At 54.9% G+C, this 25,425-nt stretch overlaps 1 protein-coding gene across 5 annotated transcripts in view; it reads right to left on the reverse strand.

Moving 5' to 3' along the window:
• Positions 1 to 10,198: 10,198 nt before the first annotated feature.
• IQSEC3 (IQ motif and Sec7 domain ArfGEF 3) overlaps positions 10,199 to 25,425 on the reverse strand; it is a 108,747-nt gene continuing 93,520 nt past the window's right edge. For 2 of the 5 annotated variants that reach the window (XM_036301730.1, XM_036301734.1), the window contains 6 exons: positions 24,794 to 24,919; positions 22,697 to 22,796; positions 22,378 to 22,539; positions 19,302 to 19,394; positions 17,222 to 17,271; positions 10,199 to 13,812 (listed from right to left, as the gene is read on the reverse strand). In XM_036301730.1, the coding sequence (XP_036157623.1) occupies positions 13,378 to 13,812; positions 17,222 to 17,271; positions 19,302 to 19,394; positions 22,378 to 22,539; positions 22,697 to 22,796; positions 24,794 to 24,919 (966 nt within the window). In that variant the 3' untranslated portion in view covers positions 10,199 to 13,377. Of the gene's footprint in view, positions 13,813 to 16,970; positions 17,139 to 17,221; positions 17,272 to 19,301; positions 19,395 to 22,377; positions 22,540 to 22,696; positions 22,797 to 24,793; positions 24,920 to 25,425 lie in introns of those variants that run through there. The other 3 variants (XM_036301731.1, XM_036301732.1, XM_036301733.1) reach the window with 3 other exon arrangements.

Raw genomic sequence — 25,425 nt, forward strand, 5'->3', positions numbered from 1 at the left:
TCCTGCTTTTGTCCAAATCCCTGACTTCATGAATGAGGACCAATGAGACAAAGCGGCTTTTTCAAATTCACGCAGTTCCTCAGCACCAGAGAGACGACTGGAACCTGGTCCTCTGTTTCTCGGCCAGTGTGCCCCCCGTTACCCCCTCCTGCGTTAATAACCAAGCATGTTGTATGGATGGCCTGCCCCGTGTGCTGCCTTCTTTACCTCACCCATGCCTGTTCAGTTACGCTGTCTTGGGGTAGGAGGGAGAGAGGTCGCTTCTGTGAAGGGGTGAGCAGCTCTCCCTAGAGTGATGCCTTCACCATAGTATTTTCTCTGCCAGCCCCTACTCATCTGACCAGATTTCCTCTCTAGACCCCTCATTCTTGACACTTTCTGTCTCTCCTCCCACAGGGGCGGGCTTGGGGCCTGCAAGAGCCCTCAGGTCTCAAACAGAGAGGAAGGTGTGTGTGGGGGGTGCTCCTTTCCCCTCCCTACCAGATCATGCAGGTCTTTCTCTGGCCGGAGTAGGCTTTGTGGAGGTGGAAGGCAGGACTTGTGTTCAGAGGAAGCGAGGAGAGAGAGTGGAGGTGGGGTAGGCCACCCAGGATAGTTTCAGGGGCAGGACCTGAGAGCTGGAAGAAAGGAAGTCACCTGGGGAGGATTATGTGTAGGTAGATGTCACCCAGAGCCAATGCCCAGTGGCTGGAGTAAAAATATGGTCTGGCCATGGTGAGTTCCATCTCCAACAGCCCCGGCATCCTCAGATCACTCACCACCCTTTGCCCAGATAGGTAGGTGCTTCTCACTTGTAAGAACAAGTATGTTGTCACACTGGGCACGAGCAGGTGTCCAGACTCCTGGGTTCTGGCAGTCTGCTTCTGCATTCCTCTGGACCACTCCGTGCACCTGTGTTCACCTTTCTTGGACTAGTCAGTGGGTCAAGAAGTGGGTACAGGAGGAAGGGATGGAGAGAAACAGCTTCAGTAAGATCACACTCACTGATGAGACTGGGGAGCCTTAGTTGAGGCTGGCACAGTGCTCTCTGCTGCCTCTTGGTGGCCAATAGGAGCAGTGCCGCTTCCCCAGGTTCCCGGTAGGACCTCCTCAGCACCCTTCACAAACCGGAGGGAAGTGCCCTCACCCCGTCCTCAGGATGCATGGACAAGCTGAGCAGCTCTCCTTCCCTGTCAGCTTTCACCATCTGGAACCCAAACACTTCCCTCATCCTTCTCCCCAAGGTCCTGGTGGGGCTCTCCTAGAGAGACAACTTGCTTTGGGGCAGCCAGCTTCAGTGGATAGGCGGGCGGCCAGCCAGGCTTCTCAGCTACCTGCTGCCACCCACACCTCGGCTCTGTCAGCCTGCGGGACAGCATTTTCTGTTGTGGGCAGGTCTGCACAGTGGTGGGGCACAAACTCTCCCCAGCTCATAGGGCCCTGAATTGTCTCTCTGTCTCTGCAGACTGTTAACAGACACCATCATCCTTTCCCACCTTCCTCACCTCACATAAATCTGCCAGACCCCCTGGCTCTAAACTCACAGGCTGTCTTAGAAGGTCTCTGTTCTGGCTCTGGGACTGCTGGGAGCACTCAGTATAGAGCCTCCATGGCCTGTGAGTCCAAAGAATCTGGAGGGGTGGCTCGGGGCTGGAGGAAACAGGGAGTTGGGGAAAGGGACTTCCAGCCAACTTCATAGCTCATAGGAGCCCACTCACAGCATGGGCAAGGAGCAGCAATTGGGCCCTTTTAAGTACCCTGAGCACTGATACAGGTGTGTGTGTGTGTGTGTGTGTGTGTGTGTGCGCGTGTGCGTGTGTGCGTGTACATATGTGCACACAGAACAGGTATGGGGTTAGCTGGGCTTGCTTCCATCTCCTAGGCTGGGTTTCATAGAGGCCTAATCTGGCAGCTATGATCTGTTTGGCCAGTATGATACTAAAAATTTTTTTTAAGTGTATGCTTTTAGGTACTCTCCAGTTTGCTGCAGACTCCACAGCTTCAAATTACCCAAACCTGAGCTTTTCACACATTTGAGTCTAAAGGCATTTGACTTCCTAACCTGTGCCCCAAGGGAAGGACTGAGACCTGTGGGCCAGGCAGGGAACCAGAACCCTTGCTTGAGCGGAGGGGAACCAAGGGCAGCGCTCTCAGGGTCCCAGTGCCTCAGAAGGGGGCAATCCTGGGACAGCCAACACTCTGGCTTGTTCATCTGTGGGTCTCTCACTCGGTAACCCTTGAATCCTGGTCAGTTCTCCCCTTCCCACCAGCTCTTCCCTTTCCCAAAGAAGGGTGGTGGCCAAGTTTACTTTCAAAGCTAGACCTGAAGTCCAGGCCAGTGGCCCAGCCACAAAGACCTCTGTTGGGTTTTGGGATCACTTCTGCCTCCCAACCCCATCAGTTCACCCAGATGTGCTTAGGAACACCCTCCCCCCAATTTCCCTTTATTTTAGGCAAAAGCATTTAACCTGACTGTGGTGCTCCTCCACATGTGAGGCTGAGACTGTCTCACTTTTCCAAGCACCCGAGTTCCTCCTAGGAACCACCCCCGCCACTCCCAGGCTGGGCTCCCTGTGGAGCTGACTTGCCAAGGCTTCTGGTCTTGGGGTTGCAGCCCCCAACCACTCACCTTGGCTCTTCCCTATGTTCCCCTTGGCAAGGCTGAACCTGGGTTTGGACTCTCCCCTCTTGTCTCAACTGGGAGCCCCTTCTCCACGTGGCATGTGGGTTGCCTGTGAGGGAGCTGAGGAGTAAGCGAAGGTGTGCTCTGTGCCCTCTCTACTCCCTTCCCCCAAGCCAGGAGAGTGCAGGGAGCTGAAGAAAGCTTTGAACTCCACTGAGATTGGAGCCCCAACCTCTGATGAATGGACTTCCCATGTGCGAGACTGCGGTCTGTGAGGATTAGGTTGGAAGGGCACCTGACCAGGGGAGATTGTTCCCTATCTAGCCGGCATCCCACTTTTAAGCTTCTCCCACTTGGTTCCATGCAGGGCCCCACCAAAGAGAGCCTGGGTCTGGTTTGAGGCCTCCAGGTATTGCTGGGCTCCACCTCTAGCTGACCTCCCAAACCACCCTCCAGGTCCAGACCACCTTGTGGGTCTCATGTCTGCTGCTCCCATGGAAAGGAAGCATCTGCTGTGACCTATTTCATCCTAGAGCTGTCTGGGGATGCCAGCCTTGTCCTCAGGTCAGAGCGCCTCCCACCCTGTCAGAGAGAAAGAGAATGTAAGCCGCCTGGCCTGTCAGCCTTGTGAGCCCTTAGCTGCCTCGGTGAGGGGCCAAGGTTACGGGAATAAGATTTGGGGCAGGAGAAAGGAACAGAATCATCTGGGAGTCACAGGGACATAGATGAGGAGGCCAGGAGGAAAGAGGTGTGGATTTGGGAGGAAGGAGCCAGACTGCGGTTTGGGGGAAAACATCATAATCAGAGGACGACACTCAGCTCACCTGAGAGGCTAGCACCTCGCCCTGAAATAGCCAGGGCACGAAGGAGCTCCTGGATGAACCTTTCGGCCCACCCCTGCCTCCTTCTCCCCCAGGACCCCAGATCTTCACCTCCTGCTGTTCATGCCCTGACTCACAGCGCAGATGGAGGACGAGTGAGGGACGTTTGCAGCTAGGTCATAGAAGGCACTAAGGCTTCATGATCTCTTGGGTCACTGCCTCTGGTGGCAGCCGATCGCCACACCACGTGGACACTCAGGCAGCCCCATAGAGAGGCCCATGTGGAAGGAGCTGAGGCTTCCGGCCAAGAGCCATCACCAACTGGTCAGCCAGGTGAATGATCACTGTGGACATGGAAACCCCAGCCCCTGTCAAGCCTTCAGATGACTGTAGGCCTGGCTGATGCTGATTGCAACCTTATGAAGAGCCCTGAGCCAGAAAATACCCCACGGGGTGGGCCCTGAGTCACTCACTGACCCACATGAAAGATAATCAATGTATATTGTGTAAGCCGCGAGTTCTGGAGTAGTTTGTTCAGCAGTAGTAGATACCTAATACGGGTCCTTGGCTTCCCTAAGTACAAGAATCGCCCTTTTTGAGGGTGGGGTATGCCCCTCAGAGCACTGTCCCTCAGCACTGCAGGAAGGGAGGCCTCGCTGGTGTTTGTCCTGTGTGAGCCCTTTGCCTTTCTCCCACATCCTTATCACTCTGACCCTCCATAGCCCTCCAGACCCTGGGCCTTGCCCTCTCCTCCCTGCCCTGAAGCAGGTGAGGACTGCCTGCCTCTCTCCCTGCTGCTCTAGGCCTCACATGCCCGCTCCCTGGTGACCCAACGCACTGGCTTCCCTGCGGGTGTAGCTGCTCAGGGAAGTAACAAGGGCTGATTGGACTTGACAGGGGTGAAAGCTTGTTAACCACCCATCAATACAGAAGGTGGCGGGAGGACAGCAGAGGACGGTGGGGGCCAAGCCTGGCAGGTCAAATGAGGATGAAGTGGGTTGGTGTCCTGGGTCCTGGCACCTTGCATACCAGCACGCTCTACTTCCAGTGTGACGACCAGCAGTCAGGTGGCTGCTCCTGGGGTCTGAGGAGTTAATGGGTTGACAGGGTGGGGAGGCGGGCACATCATTGCTAGGTGATGCAACAGACAGAGAGAGGAAGGCTCTAATGGCCTGGGTTCCTCCACAGGGTCAGTGCCCAACCCCACGGCTGCAGCAAGAGTTCAGTCAATACTCCTGACGCAATTGCACTCGGAGGCTTTCTCTGCACACACCATGTCACCCACCCACGCAGGGCCACTGCAGTGTAGCCAAAGGGCCCGAGGCCGGAACTCCCAAGTGCCACGTCAGCAGTCAGCAACGCTGTTACTAGCAGTGGACCGTCGCTCCAGGCGCCACTCATTCCCTGTCTCCACTCCTCAGGGGTCTGGGAAGGTGGCCGGCACCCTCCCTGGTCCAGTGGGTGCTCGGCAAGTGCAGTTGGAATCGGGGTCTGTTAATGAGAGGAGGGTCCCGGAGGAGGCAGGGGCAAGGCCAGAAGGGCACACCAGGCAGAGGAACAGCTCCTAGCCTGCTGCAGGCTTCTCTCTCCTCTGTATTAATTCTAACACTTTTACCTCTTGATTCTTTAGAGCTTTTTACATAGATAATCAGACTGTCGGAATTAATTTCTCTGATCATCATTCCTTTCAGTTTTTCCTTGACTTCCTTCACTTGGTAACTAGAAGTGGTGGTAGGAGGCATCCTTGTCTCCTTCCTAATTTTGAAAGGAATTCTAACACTTAACTATTAGAATTATTACTCAGGGTAATAGTTGACGTAGATTTTTGAAAAATATCATTTATTAGGCTATGAAGTTTTCTTCTGTTCCAATGTTTCTGTTTTTGTTTAGTTTGTTTTTTTAAAAGAATAAGTGTTAATCAGATGGTAACTAGACTACTGTGATGATCATTTCACAATATATACAAATATTGAATCATTATGTTGAATACCTGAAACTAATGGCATATGTCAATTATATCTCAGTTTTCAAAAGTGTTGACTTTTATTGATTGCTTTTTATGCATTTATTGAGAAGATCATATTGTTTTTCTCCTTTAATCTGTTAATGTGGTGAGCTGTATTAATAGATTTTCTAATATTTAACTATCTTTTAATTCCTGGGACAAACCTAACTTGATTATGGTGCATCATTTTTTGCTTGCTAGTCATTCAATGCTAGATTCAGTTTCTTAACAATTTGTTTAGAATTTTGTATTTATGCTCCTTTCTGACACTGTCCTTGCCTGATTTAGTTTTTGTTAATAAGGTTACACTAAACCTATAAGGAGTCTGAAAGTTTTCTTTCTTTTTCTTTTCTCTGGAAGAGTTAATAAGAGATGGAAACTATTGCTCTTTGACTGTACAGTAGAATTTTGTAAAATCATCTGGAATGGTATTGTGAGTTTTTTTTTAGGGGGGAGGTGTGTGGGTAGATTTTTAACTACCCATTTAAATGTCTTTAGGGGGTTTACATTTCAACTTTTCTATTTGTTCTTGAGTGAGTTTTGGTAAGATATTTTTCTAGGCTAGTGTTCATTCTGTGAAGGTTTTCAAACTTACTGTCATAGGTTTCTAGTTTATTTGCAGTATTCTATTTAAATTTACCTCTGCAATATAGATAGCATGTCCCCCTGTTACTTATCTGTGCTGATTCTATTTTCATATTAGTCTTATCAGAGGCTTGTAAGTTTATTAGTCATTTCTTACTACTAGCTTTCAGTTTTGTTCATCTTTTCTATTGTATCTGTATCTTCCATTTCATTATTTCTGCTTTCATCTTTGCTATTTCCTTCCTCCTACTTACTTTGGGATTATTCTGCTGTTCTTTTTGTATCTTCTTAAGTTAAATAGTCCCCTTAGCCATGAAAGGAAGCAGTAGGACTAACTGACCTGTCTGTTTCCAAGTCTGACATTCAGGGATTCGGTGGCCTCCTGTGCTAGTGGAAAGGGCTCTCTTACGCCCTGCCTCTGCTCTCTGTGGAGGTAGGGAGGGAGGCTACTTCCTAGCCCGGATGTCTTGGAAGGAAAGGGGGTTGGGCAGGGTGGGAGGCAGCAGTTTGTCCAGAGCAGCTGAGAATATGGGAACAGGAGCCCGCTCTCCTGGTGGTCCCCTGCCTTCCCTGCAGCTGGTTCCCACAGTTTTTCCAGAGCCTGCTTGAGGTTCGTTAGGGTCATGGGAGCAGGAAGCACTGAGGTGCTAGGGGCTGGTGAGTGGGGTTAGGGTGCCTGGTTCTCTAGGGAAAGAAGCCATCCAGACCTGCAGGGAGGAAAGAATTCCCATCCCTCCTCCCCATCTCCTGAGCCCAGTTCCCTCATCCTCCAGCCTCTTCCCGAATGGAATTTTCCCAGTAGCAGTTCTGTCTCAGAGCTGGGATCAACTACCTTTCTGGGAAGGGGTGGGGAGCGGATAAGGACTCAGGCTGTGACTCCAGGCCACTGGGCTCTGTCTGGGCCTCACCTCAGTCCTGGAGGAAACACCTCTCCTGCCTCATGAAGGGTCTCTCCCAAGGCCTGCAGTGCCTGGGTGTGGCCTCTCTAGGCCATGCTTTGCCCCGGGATGGACAGCCCCTGAGTGACTTCTCCCTGGCATTCCCAATCTGCAGCTGTGACCGGTTGCCATCTGTACCTCAAGGGCTCCGTCTCTGGTCAGAGCAGAGGGAGCTGGTGGGAGGTGAGTGGTGCAAGTGAGGTGAGCTAGAGCTGCCAGAGTGGTGAGTCCTAGAAGGACGCAGCCCTGAGCATCCCTTGGGCAGAGCGTTGCTGAGCTAAGAAGCAAAGCAAAGCCCTTTCCATGAGCAATCTGAGAACAGTGGGCCGGGCCTGAGCAGCCTCTGCCACCATTCCTCGCTTTTTTTCCGGGGCTCTCGGTCTCACAGCCCACAGCTTCCAAAACGCTTGCCTTCAAGGTGGCTCAAGGAGGATGACAGGGTGACAGGTTGGCAAGTTAATTTCATGCTGGGTGTCGATGTACAATGATTGATGGTGACTCCTGGAAAGCTTGATCCATTAGGCATGTCTGTGGAGGCTGGGGAAGGAAGGAGGGGTGCCAGGCCTGCTGCAGGGCAAGTTAGTCTTACTACAGCTTCATGTTGCTCCTGCTGAGCTGTGAAGGGCTGTCAACCCCAGAAACCCATGGGAACTAGGATACGAAGTCCACCCTGTTATTATTTTAAACAAGAGGCCTGGTGCACGAAATTCATGCACTCGGGGGGCAGAGGGGTCTCTCAGCCTGGCCTGTGCCTTCTCACAGTGCAGGAGCCCCATGATGGATTGCCCCAAAGAGGTAGGTCAGAGCTGCCAGGACCCCCAGGCCTCGCCGCACGGAGCTGCTGGGACCCGCCTCCAAGCCGCGCATGCAGCATCAGGTCCCCGCCCACCCACGTGCACCCGCTGTGCATGCAGCCTCCTGGTGATGGATTATGACGGCATGAGGGCATCACGGCATGACGGCAAGAGGGTGTGATGACCATTTGCATATTAGCTCTTTATTATCTAGGATAGCAAACCTGACCTGCTTGGATGGGGGTGATGGGAAGAGATGAACAGAGGGCTTCCTGCAGGCCCACCAGGCCTTGGTGGTGCCTCCTGATCAGGAGCTGCCCTGACAGCTTGTCCTGATGGCTGGGGTTTGTCCTTCAGATTCTAGTTGGGGGTCTGGCTCCTCCTGCTGCAGCCCAGCCTTTGATGTTACCTCACCCACCGCCTTCTCCAGTGGCCAGCCTGCTGCTGTCAGCCCCTCCTTCCCCGCTGATTGTGGTGACCCTTTGCCCTGGGTTTCCCAGAAGCCCAGTTTCATTATTTCCTTAATAAAGGAGACTGTAAAATGCACCTCAGTAAGGTGTAATAAGAATTTTCACGTAAGTAAATTCATACACCAGGAAATAGTCCTTACAGACTCTCCCCTAGAGGTGGTGTCTGAACGGCTCACCTGCCCTGGAACCTGACCTTCGCCTTGTTGAATCTGCCCCCTCGGAGAGGCCTTCCTTGAAGGCTCTTCAGCCGCCCCCCTGCAGCACCCCTGCTGCACCACCATCTGTGTGAAAGTAGCCGGTCTGCTTGTTGATTTCTGAGGGCACTACCCAGTGGGAACTCGAGGGCAGAGGCATGGCTTGTCACATTCTGGGCCTATTCCGACACCTAGACCAGCACCTGGCACACGCCAGGTGGTCATGAGCTGGTCGCATTTCCCTGATTTCTAGCGCTGGCCTCATGTTCTGGCCCATCGCTCTCAGCCAGAAACCGGGGAATTCCAAGCACCTTATTGGAAACATTCCAAGTCAACGGCTGAGTTTCCCCGTCTAAATGGTCACTATAAGGAGCCATAGCTCTCCATTCCTATGGCAGATGGAACAGAGGGCCTGGGACCCCCGGGGGCTCTGTCAGGGGCAGCGGCTGGGAGGATGGTGGCAGCACTCCACACCCGCACAGACGGCAGCAGGTCCTTTGAGCCTTAGTCCTCTCCCAGGCCTGAGCTGAGCTGGTCCCCTCAGGGGTGCTCTCAAGGGGCTAGTCCTCAGCTTCCCGGGTCAGCGAGTTCCCAGGATGTGACAGGTCAGAGCTGGCCCCAGGCTTCTCCTGGAATTTCCCTTTTTCTGGAAGGAGGGTGAGGTCAGGTTTCCTTTCATTTTAAAGGAATAAGGGGACCCAGCCTGCGGGCTACCGAGATTTCGGGGTATTCAGAGTTCCAGTCGCCGGGGGAGCTGGGTGTGTCTTCACAGGTGTCCCTGGACCGGCCATTGTGGCCAGTTGCATTTCTCCCACAGGCGGCGCCTCTGGCCTCAGCTTGGCTGGAAGGTTCTCCTCTCTTGCAGCCAGAAGAGGTCACTCTGTGTCAAGCCTGTTGTGGAGCCTGATCTGAGCATTGACGCAGCTGTGAACGCTCGCCAAGCGACCTTGTGTCAGCCTGCTCTCCTGGTTTACAGCCACTTGGCTGCTGTTGTATCCTCTGCAGAACCTTGGCCTCCCTTCCGGCAACCAACAGGGCACCTGGCACACCGTGGGGCTCGGTAAACGTTTGCTCCATTGCACTCTATGGCTCTGTGCACTTTTCCCAACAATATTCCCCTAATCCTTTTACCTGGGTCTGCCGCCCCCTCCATGGCAAATAGCACACCCTAGGGATTGTCACAGCACATGCTGTGATTAGGTCAGGTGTTTGGAGCTGATGTCTGGTGAGTCACCTGAGGGTGATGACCCAGCATGGTCAGTGGGACCCTGACCTCCCAACAGTCCCTCACTCCCGTGACAGAAAGCCAAGCAGGGCCCATGGGTTCCTGGCCCCCATCTCTCACTCTGCTGGGTGCACCCTGGCTGTCATGGTGATCCCTTCTCCAAAAGTGCCCCTCGTCCCTGTTATAACCTGCTCTCTCAATTGGCTCAAAGCTGAGTGTGTATGCGTGTGTGTGTGTGTGTGTGTGTTAGTGGGCCTTGCACCCCTAGCTCCAACCCTGTGCCCACCCATCAGATGACCCTCTCCCACATACCCAAGCCTCATTAACTTAAGACAGGACTTCCTAGTCTTGTCACAGCATGGCTCAGAAGGGTGTCACTCTGGGGTAAAGGGGTGATGCCACTATGGCCGGAGAAGAACAGCCTGGCAGCCCAGCTGCTCCTGAAAGACCCCAGGGCTAAGAACATCAGACTGTCCTCTTGTTCGGACCCTCCCCAATTAGACCCTCTGAGTGAAGGTGGACCCTCCCTCTTGCAGAACAAAAGAAACACAACCGACAGTTTGCTCAAGTGACATATTTCAATATAATCTCTAAAACTCTATGAATTGAACAGATAAAATACCTCTGGGCTATTTTGTTACAAAATATTTGCCATTTGGAGTAGTCGCTGGGTGCAGCCACCCTGCCTTCCCTAGAGAGGTTTCTCTCCAACAGGGTGAGGGGTGCCTGCGGGGAGGAGGTGCAGCAGGAAGGTACGCACAGCAGAACACAGGGCAGACAGACAGATGGTTATCAGAGCAGCTATCGGGTACAAGAGACGTTCTGGCAGGCTACAGGGGAACAGGTGGGGTGGGGTGGGGTCAAGGGCCCGGGGCTGATAGACATGTGTGCCTTTGGACACAAGCAGGCAAGCTTCCAGGTCAAGCTGCCCGGGCAGGTCTCGCTCCAGGTTTGGAGGTGGGACTTGCCCAAGAGTGGGTGGGAAAGCTCATTTCATCTCCACTCCTGATTCTGGAGCTGGAGCCAAATGGATAAAATTGAGAAAGGGGCTCGGGTCCCCCAAAGTAAGGCCTAGAGAGTTGATAGAGTGGGGCCATGTTGGGGCTGTGTCCGGGGCGATCAGCACTCCAGTGCCTTCAGCCTTGGGAGAGTAGGGGCCCCATAGCATCTCCAGCGGGGCCTCTGCAAGGGCAGGAGGCTTGTCCAAGGTTTCTGGGGCTAGGCTCTGGGGGCGGGGATGAGGGGGTCCCAGCCTTAGCCTGCTGGCAGGACAGGGGCAGGAGGATGCAGACAGTGGGAACTGTTGCTTCCCTAACAGGAGGAGGGCCAACTGCCCCTTGCTCAGGCCACTGGGGTGAAAAGCCTCACAGCTCAAGCTTGGCTCTCGTGCTGCAGAGCCCAGGCTGGTCTGCTTCCGGGGCCGGGACTCCCAGTGCTGCCAGGGTCCCAGGGAAGCCACCGCAGTGCCCGGGAGCAAGTCCCAGTCCCCGAGCATCCGGGTCCTCAGGGAAGGCTCTGTGTGCTCCATCCCCAAGACCTCTGAGAGTCTGTCTGCAGAGTCAGGGCTGCAGCAGAGGTGGGAGGAAGGGGCCAGGGCTGCCATGCCCACCGACAGGGAGGAGAGCACTTTTCAATGAGAAGCACTATGTGGGTGGTGACAAGGGCCTGACGGTAGGGGCTGCTGCTTCCTCACCAGCCCCTGGCATTCATGGTCCCCATCCCATAATTAGGTTTGGCCACCTCAACCCCCAACCCCTTCCTTCACAACTCATACTCCCTGCTGCCCACCCATTAACTTCCACTCTATTTCCAGGCCCCCTTATTCAAGATCCATTCACTCCCACCCCAACTCTGCTCCTCTTCCCGCTCGCACTCTTTACGGGCGATCCCTGCCCTGGCCACGTGCATCAGAAATGTCGTAGTGTGTGGCCCCATCTGTCAGCCACTCTGTTCTGAAAGCCTCTTATTGGCATGTCCTTGTTACAGTAGAGACACAAGAGAGGGACCAAGACAATAAGGACAAAAGCAGCTCGGCTGGGGAGCCACACGGAGGAGACAGCAAATTGGTCACAAGTTACAGATCCCAGGATGACAAAGACAGGGCTAGAAATAAACTCGCTGGGTGACGCCATAATGACGTTTGGTGACCACACATACAAATGAAACCAGGTCATCTGGAAGCTCCGAGAGCGCGGGACAAGGATCAGGGTCTCCTAGCTGGCCCAGGGCACTGCATTTGGGGTGTGAGGAACGGTCAGGGAGAAGCACATTCACTTTAGACCTGGCCCACGTTCACTTCCACCTCTGGGGACACTTTGATAATGGGCTCCAAGTAGGAGGGGAGCTCGATGAGGGACAGCAATGGAATGACGGCCCAGGACTGGAACCTGGCCCGGCTTGGACAGACACTTCCTGAAAGGGCGTGACTGGGGCCCGGGTATCTTCTGAGGTCTTTGAGGGGGCTGCCCAGGCTCTGTGGGGTCACCTAAAGGTTGACTCCCCAATGCTATTTGGCCCCGAGGGGGTCGGTGAGACCCACTTTGCGCTCTTTGCAATTTTGAGGGGGCAGGGACTCTTAGTGCCCCCTGCAGGAGGCGGGCCACTTCTTGGGGGAGGTGAAGAGGGGGGAGGTTTAAAGGCTGAGGGGCACGTTTGGGATGGCAGCAGGGGGAAGGCACGTGCCTGTGGAGCACCTGCTTCTCCCACCCACTTCTGCATCCAATCCCTCGCAGAGGCCATGGAAACCATGCAAGAGGGAGCCAGGCCTCTCCAACCACCTCCTCTGGCTGCATTTGCCCCTGGGCAAACCACTGCCCCTCCTCCCTGTCTCCACTGCTGCAGGGGAGAGAACTAACCACTCTATTCCCAGACCCCCCTTATTCCAGGCCCCGGTGCACATTCGCGTTGGCCGGGTGTTATTTGGGGCTGGGGAACTAAAACCCTAAAAAGATTCATTTTAGATGAATGACCTCACGGTTCCACAGCTGGTTGAATTGACCTAGAGAGAGCTGAGACGAGTCCCCCTCCTCCCTCCCTCTCTCAAAGCTTTCCTGGAGTCTGCGCAGCCCTGGGCAGGCAGTGCCCAGCTCCAGAGGAAGGGCAGGCCCTGGGAGGAGGGGGAGGACGTGGTCAGGACAACCAACATCCTTGGGGACAGACCGACCTCCTGCATATGCCAGTTGTGGGGGGCGGGGCAGGTGCAGCAGAAAAAGACCCCTCCTCACATTCCCACTTCCCTGGTCCCTTCAGGGATCCAGGGCCAACTCTCCTCCACCCAGTGCAGCACCTAGAGCTGAGCAGGGAGCCAGGCCACTTTCTGTCCGGTGCTGGGTGCTGGCTCCCCTTGTACCACCTCCCAGCCTGCGGCCCAGGGCCCAGCAGACTCAGACTCAGGACGCAGAAGCTGGGTAAGCCCTCAGTTCTTGTCCTCAGAAGTCCATGGTCCACGTGGTGAGTGGTGGCAGGAGGAGGAGGCCTGGCCATGCAGCTGTGCAGGGCCCAGGGGAGTGTGGTGGAGTCTCCAGATTGAAGGGGGCGGGGGGTGTTCAGCTGAGTATGGGAAGCATGTCGGGTGAGGCAAACCCAGGTGCCAGGGATGGAGGTTCTTTTCCAAAACAATGGTGATGGTGACCAGGAACACAGCGTGCCAGGGTGTGGGGAGCAGTGAAGGGGCGGCAGGGGCTCCTGGGTACAGCCCAGGGACCCTGGTGGCAGCCCCCTGGGGCAGCAGTGTGGGAAACAGTCTACACCAGGCTCCTGGAGCCGCTGGAGTAGCGGCGCCGGTGCAGCAAGGAGCCTGGCGGGCAGTACTGGTGAGGGTGGTTGTAGGGGGGCGGGGGTGGGGGCAGCGGGGGCTGGTGGATGACCTTGACCGGGGAGCCCGGGCCGCCCAGGGGTGTGGAGCCGCAGGAGTCAGAGGAGGAAGAGGCGTAGCTGGAGAGAGCCTGGCTTAGCAGGGGCTCCATGCGGGCCAAGCAGGGCTTGTCCAGGACAATGACCTTGACAATTTGCTGACACTGCACCAGGGTCCCTGGGGGCGTGGGTGGTGATGGCGGCAACGGCGGGGGCTGCTCTCTCAGGGGGCTAGGCTGCGGGTCTGGTGGTGGCACCGCAGCTCTCCTCTGGGCCCCCAGCCCCGAGTTGTGTTGGGACGTTTGAAGCCTGTTGTGAATTGACACCTAGTTTAGAAACAGCCAGAGAAGCATGAAATGTTACAAGACTAATTCCCAGCTACTAGGACTGGCTACCCTGAGCCTCCCTTCTCCCCTTCCCTGGCTCCTGTGCCCATTAGGGGCTCTCAGCCCTCACCTTGACCCACTCCCCATCTCTCCACCAGACGAAAACTGGCAGCCAACAGAGGTTCCATCCCTGCAGTCAAGAGACTGGCGTGTTCTGCCACTGACCATGAGCAGCCTCAGTTCTCTCAGCCTCAGTCTCCTCATCTGTGAGATGGGCGTTTGGACCATAGACTCACTGAGGTTCTGCATAGCTCTGCAGTCTGACTTCATGGCCCTGCTGGGTGGCTTTGGGCTATGGGTAAACTTCTCCCCACCTTCCTCTCTACCAGCTTCTGAGCTTGAAAAACTGGGGTAAGGGTCTTTGCTCCCTTCCTGCCTCCCAGGGTATGTTGAGAGCCAAGGGAGGACTCAGGGACAGGGTTAAACACCTGAGACTTTCCAGCCCTCTCCTTCCTCTGGCTTTGTTAGAGGGGAAGCCTCATTGTCACTGTAAACATCACGAAGGCACCCAAACCCCAGACTGCCAGGGACCCCTGAGGGGTGATCTGGAGCTCCCCCCACTCTCCCCGCCCCCAGACTCCCAAGGCCATGATCACACATCCAAGAGCAGCCCAGAGAGCAAAGGCCAGAGTCTGATCCCCAGCTGCCTTTATGGCCCAACCTGGATCCTGGTTAAACTTCTGCTGCTGCAGGAGGGGGTTGCCCAGAAAGGATTCTAACCCTTATCTCCTAGGTGGGGCATGAGGAGGTGGCCCCCTCCCTCAGGCCATGGAGGTACCATGAACCAGCCTGGCCTCTTCTTGCTAGCAGGGGGAGGGGAGGAAATGGGTGGCAGAGCGGCTAGAGGATTCTGGAAGGAGAGGGCTTTAACTCCCCACCCCACAAGTCTCTAGATACTACAACCCCCTCCCGACACCTGAGCCCTTTGGGGGTGGCCGAGACCCTTCTCTCTGAGGATGTTTTCTACTGTCCTTGGAACCACCACCCAGGACAGGCTGTGCCAAGCCCAGGAGGATCCAGGCTACAGGGAGGGGACCTTATCCCCAGGCCTAGACCAGGAAGGCCCAGCCCAAAACGATCTTGGGGCCCTAACCAGCAGATCTTAACCCCATTTATTGGCAAAAGGTGCAATTTCAGGGATTCCCCCCCATTCCTGGGTCCCCTCTCCCAGTGGCCTGTGTCCCTCTCCACAGCTCCTGAGCCCCATCTGTCTGCCCTTCCATAGTCACAAGCCCCCAGCCATGCTCAGCATGTTGCAGTCTTTACTCTTCCTTCTCAACCTCCAGCCTTGGCAGCACTTCCCAGGCCTGAGATTCCCCCAAACTAATGAAGGGGCCCCTGAGCCCTGCACTGCCCTGACAAGACACAGGGTGAGCAGAGAGCGTGGCTGGGCCACTTCCCTCCTGGGGAGCCCTCTGTGGCCCTCACTTGGGCAGAAGGCCTCTGTCCACTGCTGCTGGGGGCAGGGTGGGGGGTGGCGGGGAAAAGCTCCCTTCCCTATCTGCTCATATTCTGACCTATTTCCCAGGAGAAAAGTGGCCAAGACAGCAGGGGCAGGCTTGTGTCCCTTCTGCTCCCCGCCGCCCCCCCCCCCCCCAAGACTCTATGGCTGCCCCTCCCCAGGCAAATGCCTAGCTGCCCAGTCCACACTCGCCGAGCCCTCTTCCTCCCCCTCCCCAGCTGCCTCCATGTAGCCCACAGCTCTGGACCTCATCCTGCCCCTCCTCTTCACCTCCCCTTTCTGATCCCACCTCCACTGTCTCACCTCCCTCCTCCCCACCCCAGCCTGATCCCTTATCTTTAATAGTAAGTGAAAAGCAGGAAGTGACAGCAAAACATTTTCTCATTCTGACCCCTTGCTGAAGAAAGAAAGGAGAGAGAGAGAGAGAGAGAGAGAGAGAGAGAGAGAGAGAGAGAGAGAGATTGAGGATGGAACATGAGTAGCAGCTCGAAGATGGAGAAGCGCCTGCCAGAGCGGCTTGGCCAGGCAATGAGGAAATGCCAGAGAGAGGGCAGAGGACAAGGGAGCTCAGGGTCCAGCTGAGAGGGTGGGGCAGCGAGGCTGCCCTCTGTGCGGGAACAGAGGCTGGCAGGGCCCTGGGGCTAGCTGGGGTGGCAGCCTTGCAGATAGCCACATGGCCCTCTGGGGAAGGTTGGAGGGGAGAACGGGCCATCAGAGTGCTTGTCCTCCCTGTGCAGGTCTGGCTAAGGTGCGGGCAGGGCTGGCAGAACAAACCTGAGGGCTGGTAACTTGGTGTGTTTATCTGCAAGGCTAGAGAATGGGCAGCTGCAGGAAGATGGGGAGCGGAGGGGGCAGGGGATGGAATACCCACCCTGGGGGCTTGTCAGCTGCTGGGGCAGGAAGCTCCTCGGTGTAAAGGTGCCTCCTCCAGACACAGGTGTGTGGGAGATGGGGGCCGTGGGGAGCGAGAAGAAACTGGGCTCCCCTGGGTATCCTGGGGCTTCCCTGAGCTTAGTCAGGCTGATAGGTGGCAGGGCTCCTCCCCCAGATCTCTACATGGGGGCTCCTCCAGCTTGGGTCGGGGGGCGGTGGGAAAGGAGGCATCTGTGTGAGCAGCTAGTGGTCCCTGGAGGCTTGGCAGAACAGGAGTGAGGAGGCTCATTGGGGTTTGAGGGGAGCCAGTGCAGGAGGACAGGGGCCCAGCAAGGCTCGCAGGGCAAGCAGGGGACGCTCTTAGTGCCTGGGAAGGAGTAGCTGCTGCGGCTACTCCCCAGTCCTTCCCATGTGGCTTGAGGATGGGCTTCCCTCTCACATGGACAGTCTTCAGAGAGATCAGCTCTCCCCTCAAAACCCCTAAGACAACCCCAATCTATTCTGCTTCACTTTCTCCTGCACACACCCTACCCTGTGGCCCACTTTCCAGATGGACCAGCTGTTCCAGGGAGAAGCTCTGTCCTCCAGCTTCTCCAAGAGGCACTGGTGGGCAGGGTCCAAGGGGCATGGTGCGGGGGGGGGGGGGCGGATAAGAATATTGGGTTCTCTGATACAGCAGGTGTTAGGGGATCGGTGAGCAGTGTGCTGGTGGTGTGGGCTTGGGGGTGTGTGAGAGGGCTTCATCTGTAAGGTGTTAGTCAGGGAGCTGGGACTGGGAGGGCAATCAGCTGGCCAGGCTGGGGGTGGGAGGAAGTGCTGCAGCTTAACTAGGCGCTGAACAGTGGCATTACCCATGCTAGCAGTAACTTTTAATTGTATCTCTTGAAATTGGTAAAATGGTGAGTCGGGCTGGGGAGGCATTGATTAATACCTGAGAAGAGAAACAACAGAGACAGTGAGAAGGACAAGCGGGGGCACAGAACCACTCACCGGGGCAACCAGGCCTCCACTCACCTCCACCGTGCTCTCCGAAGGCCTCTCGCCCAGCGCAGCTTCCCTTTTGGCTTTGAATGCAAAGAGCACAGGGCTCATTCTCCACCCTCCCGATACAAACCCCTACCCCATCCGACCCCTCAAACTGAGCATGCCTACAACGAGAGGGCGTGGCTGGTGAGACTCTGGGTGCCATGCCAGCCCTGACTGAGATGCAGCCAGGGCAGTGGACTGGCAGGGGAGCCCAGCTGTGTGACCTGGGCAAGATGTCACGCCTCTCTGAGCCTCCACAGACCAGAAGACCTCTGAGATTCCGTCTAACCTGGCCATTGTGGAGCCTTCCCGACATGGACTGTGCAGGCTGGTTATGAGCTGGCATTGGTTCTTGGCTCCCAGAAACACAAGGAGGCTCTACTGGGCATTTGTGGGCACCACGTTCATCGGCCTCCTTCAAACACAGGCTCCTTTGTGTGAGGAGGGGCCAAGTTCCTTCTCTGTTCCCATCCCCGCTGCTTGGCCCACTGGTGGGGATTCAGTGAAGTGAGGCTTCCAAGCACTCACCACAGGGCCTGGCACGGGAGAGCCCGTGATGGCTCTGTAATTGCTACAACGGTGGACTGACTGGCCTGGTGCAGCACCAGAGACCCTGTGAACCCCCAGGGACAACTTGATGACTTTTTCTGGCTCGGTCATCTTCCTGCCCTCCCCATCCCACCCAGCAGGCATTCCAGGGCTCCTCTGCCAGAACCCCTCTTATTTCTCACACCCCTGGGGGTTGTCAGCTCCCACGCTGCACTCATCCCCCTGCCTTCTGTAGCACAAAAGGGAGCTGGGCCAGTGTTTGGGATCAAGAAGCACTCCATGTGGAGGCCCCTGATGGACAGGGCCAGGGGGACAGGGCCTGGAGGATAGGGCCTGGGGGACAGGGCCTGGAGGGACAGGGCCTGGGGGACAGGGCCTGGGGGGACAGGGCCTGGGGGACAGGGCCTGGGGGACAGGGCTGGTCTGACCAGGGCTGCAGCTTCAAAGAGGCAGCTGGGCTGCAGAGCGTGCAGTGGGCTGTCGGGGAGTCATCACAGCTGCGATTCAGCTCTGGATAAACAGCTGCAGAAACAAGCAGCTGTGACCTGACAGAAAGAAAGGGGCTGGCTGAAAAGCAGGCGGGGGCGAGAGGTGGGGGAGAATCATGAATGCATGATGGCAGGTCAAACTCCAGTACAGAAGGTGACATCACAGTGAGCATCTCCATGCAGCTCAAAGAGCTCTCAGTCCTGCCTAGAAAATGAGTCACATCTCCCAGCTGGTGTGACTCGCCCTGTGAGCACGTATGTTGCAGCAGCATGGCATCCTGGCCGTCACTGAGGGGTGTGGACCAGCATGGAGTTTCTAGGCTCAAGCCGACGTCTTGCTAGGACCCTGGCTTCCCAGTGCTCAACGCGGGACATGCTGCAGGCACTCGTAAATGTTTGTTACACATAAGAATAGGTGCCTGAATGAATTAATGAGCGCATAGTTCTGGGTAGTTTGCTGGGGGTTTGATGTGATGGGGTTTAATTCTCATGCCACCTCTCCTAATTCTTTTTCATTTGGGACTGTGAAGGTGGAGTAAGTCTTCCCTGAAGGTGGGAGTGAGGGGAGAGCAAGGTGTAGGTAGGTAGAGGTGTCAGTGGGAGGAAGGAAGCAGGCCTAGGAGCATGGCCAATGGGGGTATAAAGCCAAGAGCTGGCTTCATTTGTGTGGAGTGAATAATTCAACACCCCATGAACCAGCAGTCTTCCGAGAGCCTGGGTGTGTGAGGGCAGAAGGTGTCCTCACTAGGGCCAAGGTTATCAGGGCTTGGGCCTGATTCCCCATGGTGGGCAGCAGGTGGACGCCGGGCCCTGGGGCAGTCTCTCTCCTTCCTCCTCACTCCCACTGTGAAGGCCCCATGAGAGGAAGCCTGGAGCTCCTCAGCAGGGAGAAATGGCCATGGAAACCAGCACTTCCCTCGTCCCCAATCCCCAGGATCCCATGCCCAGGGGCGGTAAGTGGCCTCCATGCCCTCCCTGGCCCAGCCACCCAGGCCTGGGGTCTGAAACTCCAGAGCAGGGCCGAGGCTCACCTGTAGGCGATCCCTGCTTCAACTGCGGGTCCACCTGGGCTCCTCCAGACTTGAAGGAGCGTGTCTTTGCTCCCTGCTGCTTCTCCAGCTCCCCTAGGGAATGGAGAGGCTCATGAACAGAGAGAAACCCTAACCTCAACCACAAGGAAAAAAACGAAGAAGCCGAGAGAGCAGGATGAGAACGAATCCTTGACACATGCTACAAAAGGTGGGCCTCAGGGTCTGGCACCCCACTTCATGGCAATTACTACCCTCTGGAGCCTCAGCTTCTTCATCTGTATATGGGGATGAAATATCTGCTTGACTGTAGAAGAGGTTAAGAAGAGGAAGGTGGGCTGTGTGGGTTTGAATCCTGGTTCTGATACATTCTGTATCACTTCAGGCAAGTTACTGAACTCCTCCATGCTTCACCTGAGGGATAGCAGTGCCCAGTTCAAAGCATCATTAAGGGGATTTACAGGAGGAAATATATTAAGGCACTTAGAACAAGACCCGGCGGTGGCAAGTGCTCAATAAACATCTTTCATTACAATGTGTAAGATCACTTGGCACAGCAGACTTTGGTGACGTCTAGCCCGCCCGCCATGCGCCCCAGGGCTCTGAGCCCCCAGCCTGCTGTGCTTTCACAGTTTTCTGAGTCTCCCCAGGAGAGACCCACGTGCCCGGGGAGGAGGGGGTCTGTCAGTGCTGCACAGCCCGCATGGCCAGGGCATCTGTCTTGGTACTCAACTGAGTCTTGGTATTCAATTTCAATTTTTCTCTCTAGACTGTAAACCTGTTCCTCCTTGTTCTCTGGGTGCTGCTAGAGAACTGCCAGTTACCATCCTTGGAGATTTGACAGTCATTATTAAATCACTCCAGCTTCTCTCTTCCAGGAGACATAACTCAAGTTTCTTTTATTAAAGCTATTCTCCTGGGTCCCATTTCCTGCCTCTCTGGTTGTCTATAATCCAGGGACACAGACTGCAAGCCCCGAACCAAAACCATTTGTCCTGATTGCCTGAATCACAGCATCAATCAATACGAAATACTGTTACTGAACTGAGCTTCGTTCCTCTCCCCGCAGAGGGGCTTTCTCAGCTTTGGGGAAATTGGTGCTCAGTAAGCAGTAGCTGTGGCTGATTTTCATTTCCTCCTTTCTCCTTGACTCCCTGCCTCCCTGCCCAGCACTGCATCTTCCCTCAACTCGCCTTTCCTTTCTCCTCGTGTGAAGAATCAGAGCTAGATGTCTCTCCTTAAGTCCCTTCCCTCCAGACAGCAGGAGAGGATATTCCGCTCCTGGCATACAGATTCTGGCGATGTCTACGCCTTTGTACTCTGGGGAGATACACGATGGGCTGCTCGCAGGCAGATGGGAAAAGGTGCCTCTCCCAGCAAAGCTGGTGCCCATAGGCCCACTGTGGCTCCTCGGGGCTGTGTGGAGCCACCTGTGACATTTTGATGATGAGAGAAGTGAAGCCATTTCAGAGTGTGTCCTCGAGAATGTTCAAGATCAATGGCCGAAGTAGCATCTCTGAGCATGCAGCCCAGCCCTCTTTAAAGAGTCTGTTGGTTGCACTGAGCTCCAGCATTGCAACGGAGCGCCAAAAGGGAATTTACACACCTCCCTCCACCCAGTGACTCCAGTTATATAGTCTGGTCTCGTGCGGTTTTCTTGTTTTAACTTGATTTAGTTATGGTTGTGTTCTTAGGAAACTGTCAACAAAGCCTCTGCTTTCCCTCCCAGAGTGGAAAGTACCTCAAAATCGGACAATTGCAAATTCCAGCTCCTCTGCTTTTAATATGCATGACTTTGGACATATCCCCTTAATGTCTCTGTCTTATCAGGCAAATGGGGACAATGCACCCACTGTGCAGCATCCGTGTGAGGATTAGTGGAACATAAGAAACTGCCTGGCACATAGTAGGTGATCCCAAACGCTGATTAAAAAGCAATACTATGTAATACAGCACTGGCTCAAAAACTCCCACTGCCTCTCCTGTTGTGTAGATTTTTATGATTTTATTTTAATCCTCACTAGAGGATATGTTTATTGAATGAGAGAGAGAGAGAGAGAGAGAGAGAGAGAGAGAGAGAGAGAGAGAGAGGAGAAACATTGATTGGTTGCCTCCCTTACTAGTGATTGAACTCACAACCTAGGAATGTGCCCTGACTGGGAATCAAACCTGCAACCTTTTGGTGTATGGGACGGTGTTCCACCCAACTGAGCTACCAAGCCAGGGTAGATTTTTATGATTTTAGAAATACTTTTCAACTAAGTGGCTGAATAAGGCAGACCTGAAGTTTAGTTTTATTTTCTGTTTTACTTTCTGAATCCATTCTTGTCTGAAAGGCTGCCTGAAGCCACAGCAGTGCTTCAACAGTAAAAGCTTGCAAATGGACACAAGTAAAAAAGCAACCAGTAAAGCAGAGTCCCATGTGTTCTAATCGCCTGAACTGGAACAGTCAAGAACCAAGGTTTTCCTTAGAGAGACGGAAAGACCAAGTGAGGGGCAGTCGGAGAACCAGCCTGGCTCTTCTAAAGCACGCCATGAAAAACTAGGTGGGACGACTATTTGAGATGAAAACAGACGAAAGAAATGAAACAACCAGATGTAGTGTGTGAACCCGGACTGGATCCAGGGGAAGAGGTTGAACAGGGAATTTGATGGGAGAGAAGCTGGGTCCCGGACCTCTTTGGTTTGCAGGCTGCCTTGGCCAGCTCGCTCAGTGTCCCGTCCAAACAGGGAGTTCTCACTTCCAAGGGGCGCATCTGCCGCCCCACCGCCTGGCCAGGTGCACACACACACACACACACACACACATGCACGCACGCACGCACGCAGCTCTGGCCGACCTTGTTTTACCCAAGAAGAAACAGAAGAGCAGTGCAGCCACACGGAGCCGTGATGTGCAGTGGGCCGGGGAGGGTTCAGGACGGCAGGAGGGGCCTTGGCTCACCCCACACTCAGTCCAAAGTGGGGGGAGGAGGCAGAGCATGTCTGTCTCCAAGCCCACTCTGTCCCTTGCCGACTGGGAGCTGGCCCGCCCTCCCTGCCGACCACCTCAGAAAGCCTGGGTTGACTGTGTCCTTACACTCTCTCCGGATCTGCTCCAGTTCCGTCACCTCCGCGATGGACTCCTTCAGGTCCTCCACAAACTTCTGCATCTCGTCTGAGCCCAGGGCACAGAAATGCAGCACCTGCTTCTTCTCGGAGCCCGAGAGCGGGGTCGCCAGGGTGATGCCATGAGAGTAATCTGGAAACCAGACCCAGGCCCATGGGCCGTGAGCAGCAGCGGGTGAGGCTGGAGTCAGCTGGCATGCTTGCCCCCCCCCCCTCCCCGCCGGTCCCTACAGCCCTCAACTCCCCCCCAACCATCCTCTGCGGCATCTCTGGGTCCCACGGAGACTCACACTCATTCTCAAAGAGGTGGAACTGCATGCCCAGCAGGCCCACCGACTTGCAGAAGGTGTATGTGGAGGAGCTCTTCTTCTTTGGGCAAAGCTTGAGGATCTGTCAGGAGAGGGAGACAGAGATGCACTGGCGGGTGTTCACATGCGTGTGCCCAGAGGCATGGACCCCCAGGACAGTCCTGAACACACAAGCAGACGCACGCAAAGATACATGCACACACATACACACTTATGTACTTAGGATAGATTCACACACGTACATATACATCTACATGTACACACACACACACATATCCTCGTATATAAACACTCCCTGCATCAAAATGTGTGTGTGTGTGTGTGTGTGTGTGTGTGTGTGTGTGTGTTTACTACATAAGACCCTACAGTGGCTATCCCCTCTGCACTTAGAAGAAGCCAAGCCACACTTCCTGCCCCACCTGATCTGGTCCCTGCCTTACTCTGACTTATGCTCAAGCCACACTCTCGCCCTTTCTGTAGCTTGAACAGGGCAGGCTCAATCCACTGCAGGCCCTTTGCTCATGCTATTTCCTTTCTGCAGCTCTCCCTGCAGCTGTCTGCACATCTGGGTTACTCTCATTAGTTAGACCTGAAATGAAATGTGTCTCCTTAGAGACGCCTTCCTTGAGCATCCTACCTAAAAAACCAACAAAATAAACAAACAAAGAAGTCCACCTGAACACCGTCCTCCTGAGCCTATCACCTGTTTTATTTCTTCATAGCACCTTCCTCTCAATTTGGTATTATCTTCTTTATTTGTCTTCTTAATTATTTTTTTATCTCCCTTCTCTACTAAAATGAAAACTCTGTAAGCCAGTTGCTCAATACACAAAATATTGAGCTGGACTCGGGGACACAGGAGAATGGGAGACAGAGAGCCCTGCCCTCAGGATGCTTATCAGTGGAAGAGGATCAGCTGGGTCAATAATGCACAATAAGCAAAAAAAGGTGAAGAAATGGATAAATAATGTAATTTCAGAAACTGAGAAGTGTTTTGAAGAAAATGAAATAGAGTAAAGATTAGACAGTGACTGGCAGGTTACTTTGCTAGGTGGGCAGGGAGGGCCTGTGTAAGAAGGTGATGCTCAAACTGAATGCAGGGAGGGTGGTGGCGCAGGTTGGGGAGGCACACGTGGGGGAGGTGGGGTGAGGGGAGGAGTTTTCAAGCAGACGGAGCAGCAAGCACAAAGGCTGGTGATGGAATGAGCCTGGCCCATGAGAGGCAGCCTGCGGGGCCCAAGGTGCCAGAGCAGCCAGGGAAGAGGGAGGGGGGCATGAGGTCAGAGGTCAGAGGTCCTGGAGGGCCGTGGGACTTCCTTCTCCTGCCCCAGAAGCCAGGGTCAGGTCTGAAGCATGGCAGACAGGCCTGATCTGCACTCTGGAAGGACCACTCCTGGCTGTGGCAGATGGGTCCTGTGTGTGAGCATTAGATTTGGGATAGTTTTAGATTTAGTGCCAACACGACTCATGGATAGAGGGGGTGTGGGGATTGAAGGAAAGACAGAAACCAAATCCTGTTCACACTGTTTGCATTTACAACAATGCCTGGCACACAGTGGGCATTCAATGAACATGTGTGGAATGGATACCTGGCTTCAAAGACCAAAGAATGAGTACCATACAGATGTAGGTGCGCTCACGCGCACACACACACACACACACACACACACACACACACACACACACAAGCAGCCCTTCAGGCCCAGGAACAGCACATGCCCTGCTGAGGTCCACCGCCCAGCACCGTACACCCTGGCTGTGGGACATGAAGTGCATCCCTTACCCTGCCTGCCCCAGGCTTCCGCTAAATGGAGAGAAGGAGGATCAGAATCTAGTTCATTTCCACTGTGACCGGGGAAATGATTTGACCTCTCGCTGCCTCGGTTTCATAACCTATAAGGTAGAAATGATCCTATCCACCTGAGCTCCCTCACCCACAACGTGAAACCGCCACGAACAAGTTAAATCAGCCACTAAGCACACAACACTCGGTGTGAAATCTGGGAGGCCCCTTCGGCCCCTCTCAGGGGTCCCTGCTGAGGCTGAGCAGGGCAGAGGAGCCCTGGGCCGGTCACTCACCACCAGCAGGTCGTTGAAGAGGAACACCTCCCTCTGATGTGCGGCCTGCTTCTGCAGCTTGTTCACGTCTGTCACCTCAAAGAGCCGGCTGCAGCAGACCAGGCGGCGATGGGGCACTGACAGCACCTGGAGAGAGGCACGTGCTCAGCAGGAGGCGCCCAGAGCTCAAGGCCCTCCCCGCCCCACAGCACCCATTTCCCAGCAGATGGAGGGCCAGGGCTCTATTACAGGCCCGAGCTGACCCTAAACCCCCTCTCTCCTCACTGGGGCCCTTTCCCCTTCATCACGCTTCTTAGGGAGCAAGGCTGGGGTGAAGGGCTCAGGATGCTGGAGTAAATGAGGACGTGAAGGGATGGGAAAGACAGTTGATAAGCGCTGTCAGACTGTTCATATCCAGTCACTGTCAACTGTTGCCCTCCAAGACCTTCTTCAGGGCACCCCATGTCCCAGGCTGGGGCCTGCAGGATAGCACCCCACCCCTTTCCACTGCACATCTAAACGCAAGTGTGCAAGAGGGAGGGGACTATAGGGACACCTTGAATCTGCTCCAGGGTGTAAAACTATCCACTCCAGTGGCATCTGCAGATCAGATAGATGCTAAAACCTCAGCATATAGGCTCTGGGCAGAATAG

Source organism: Myotis myotis, unplaced genomic scaffold (assembly GCF_014108235.1).
Source record: "Myotis myotis isolate mMyoMyo1 unplaced genomic scaffold, mMyoMyo1.p scaffold_m19_p_3, whole genome shotgun sequence".
NCBI lineage: Eukaryota > Metazoa > Chordata > Mammalia > Chiroptera > Vespertilionidae > Myotis > Myotis myotis.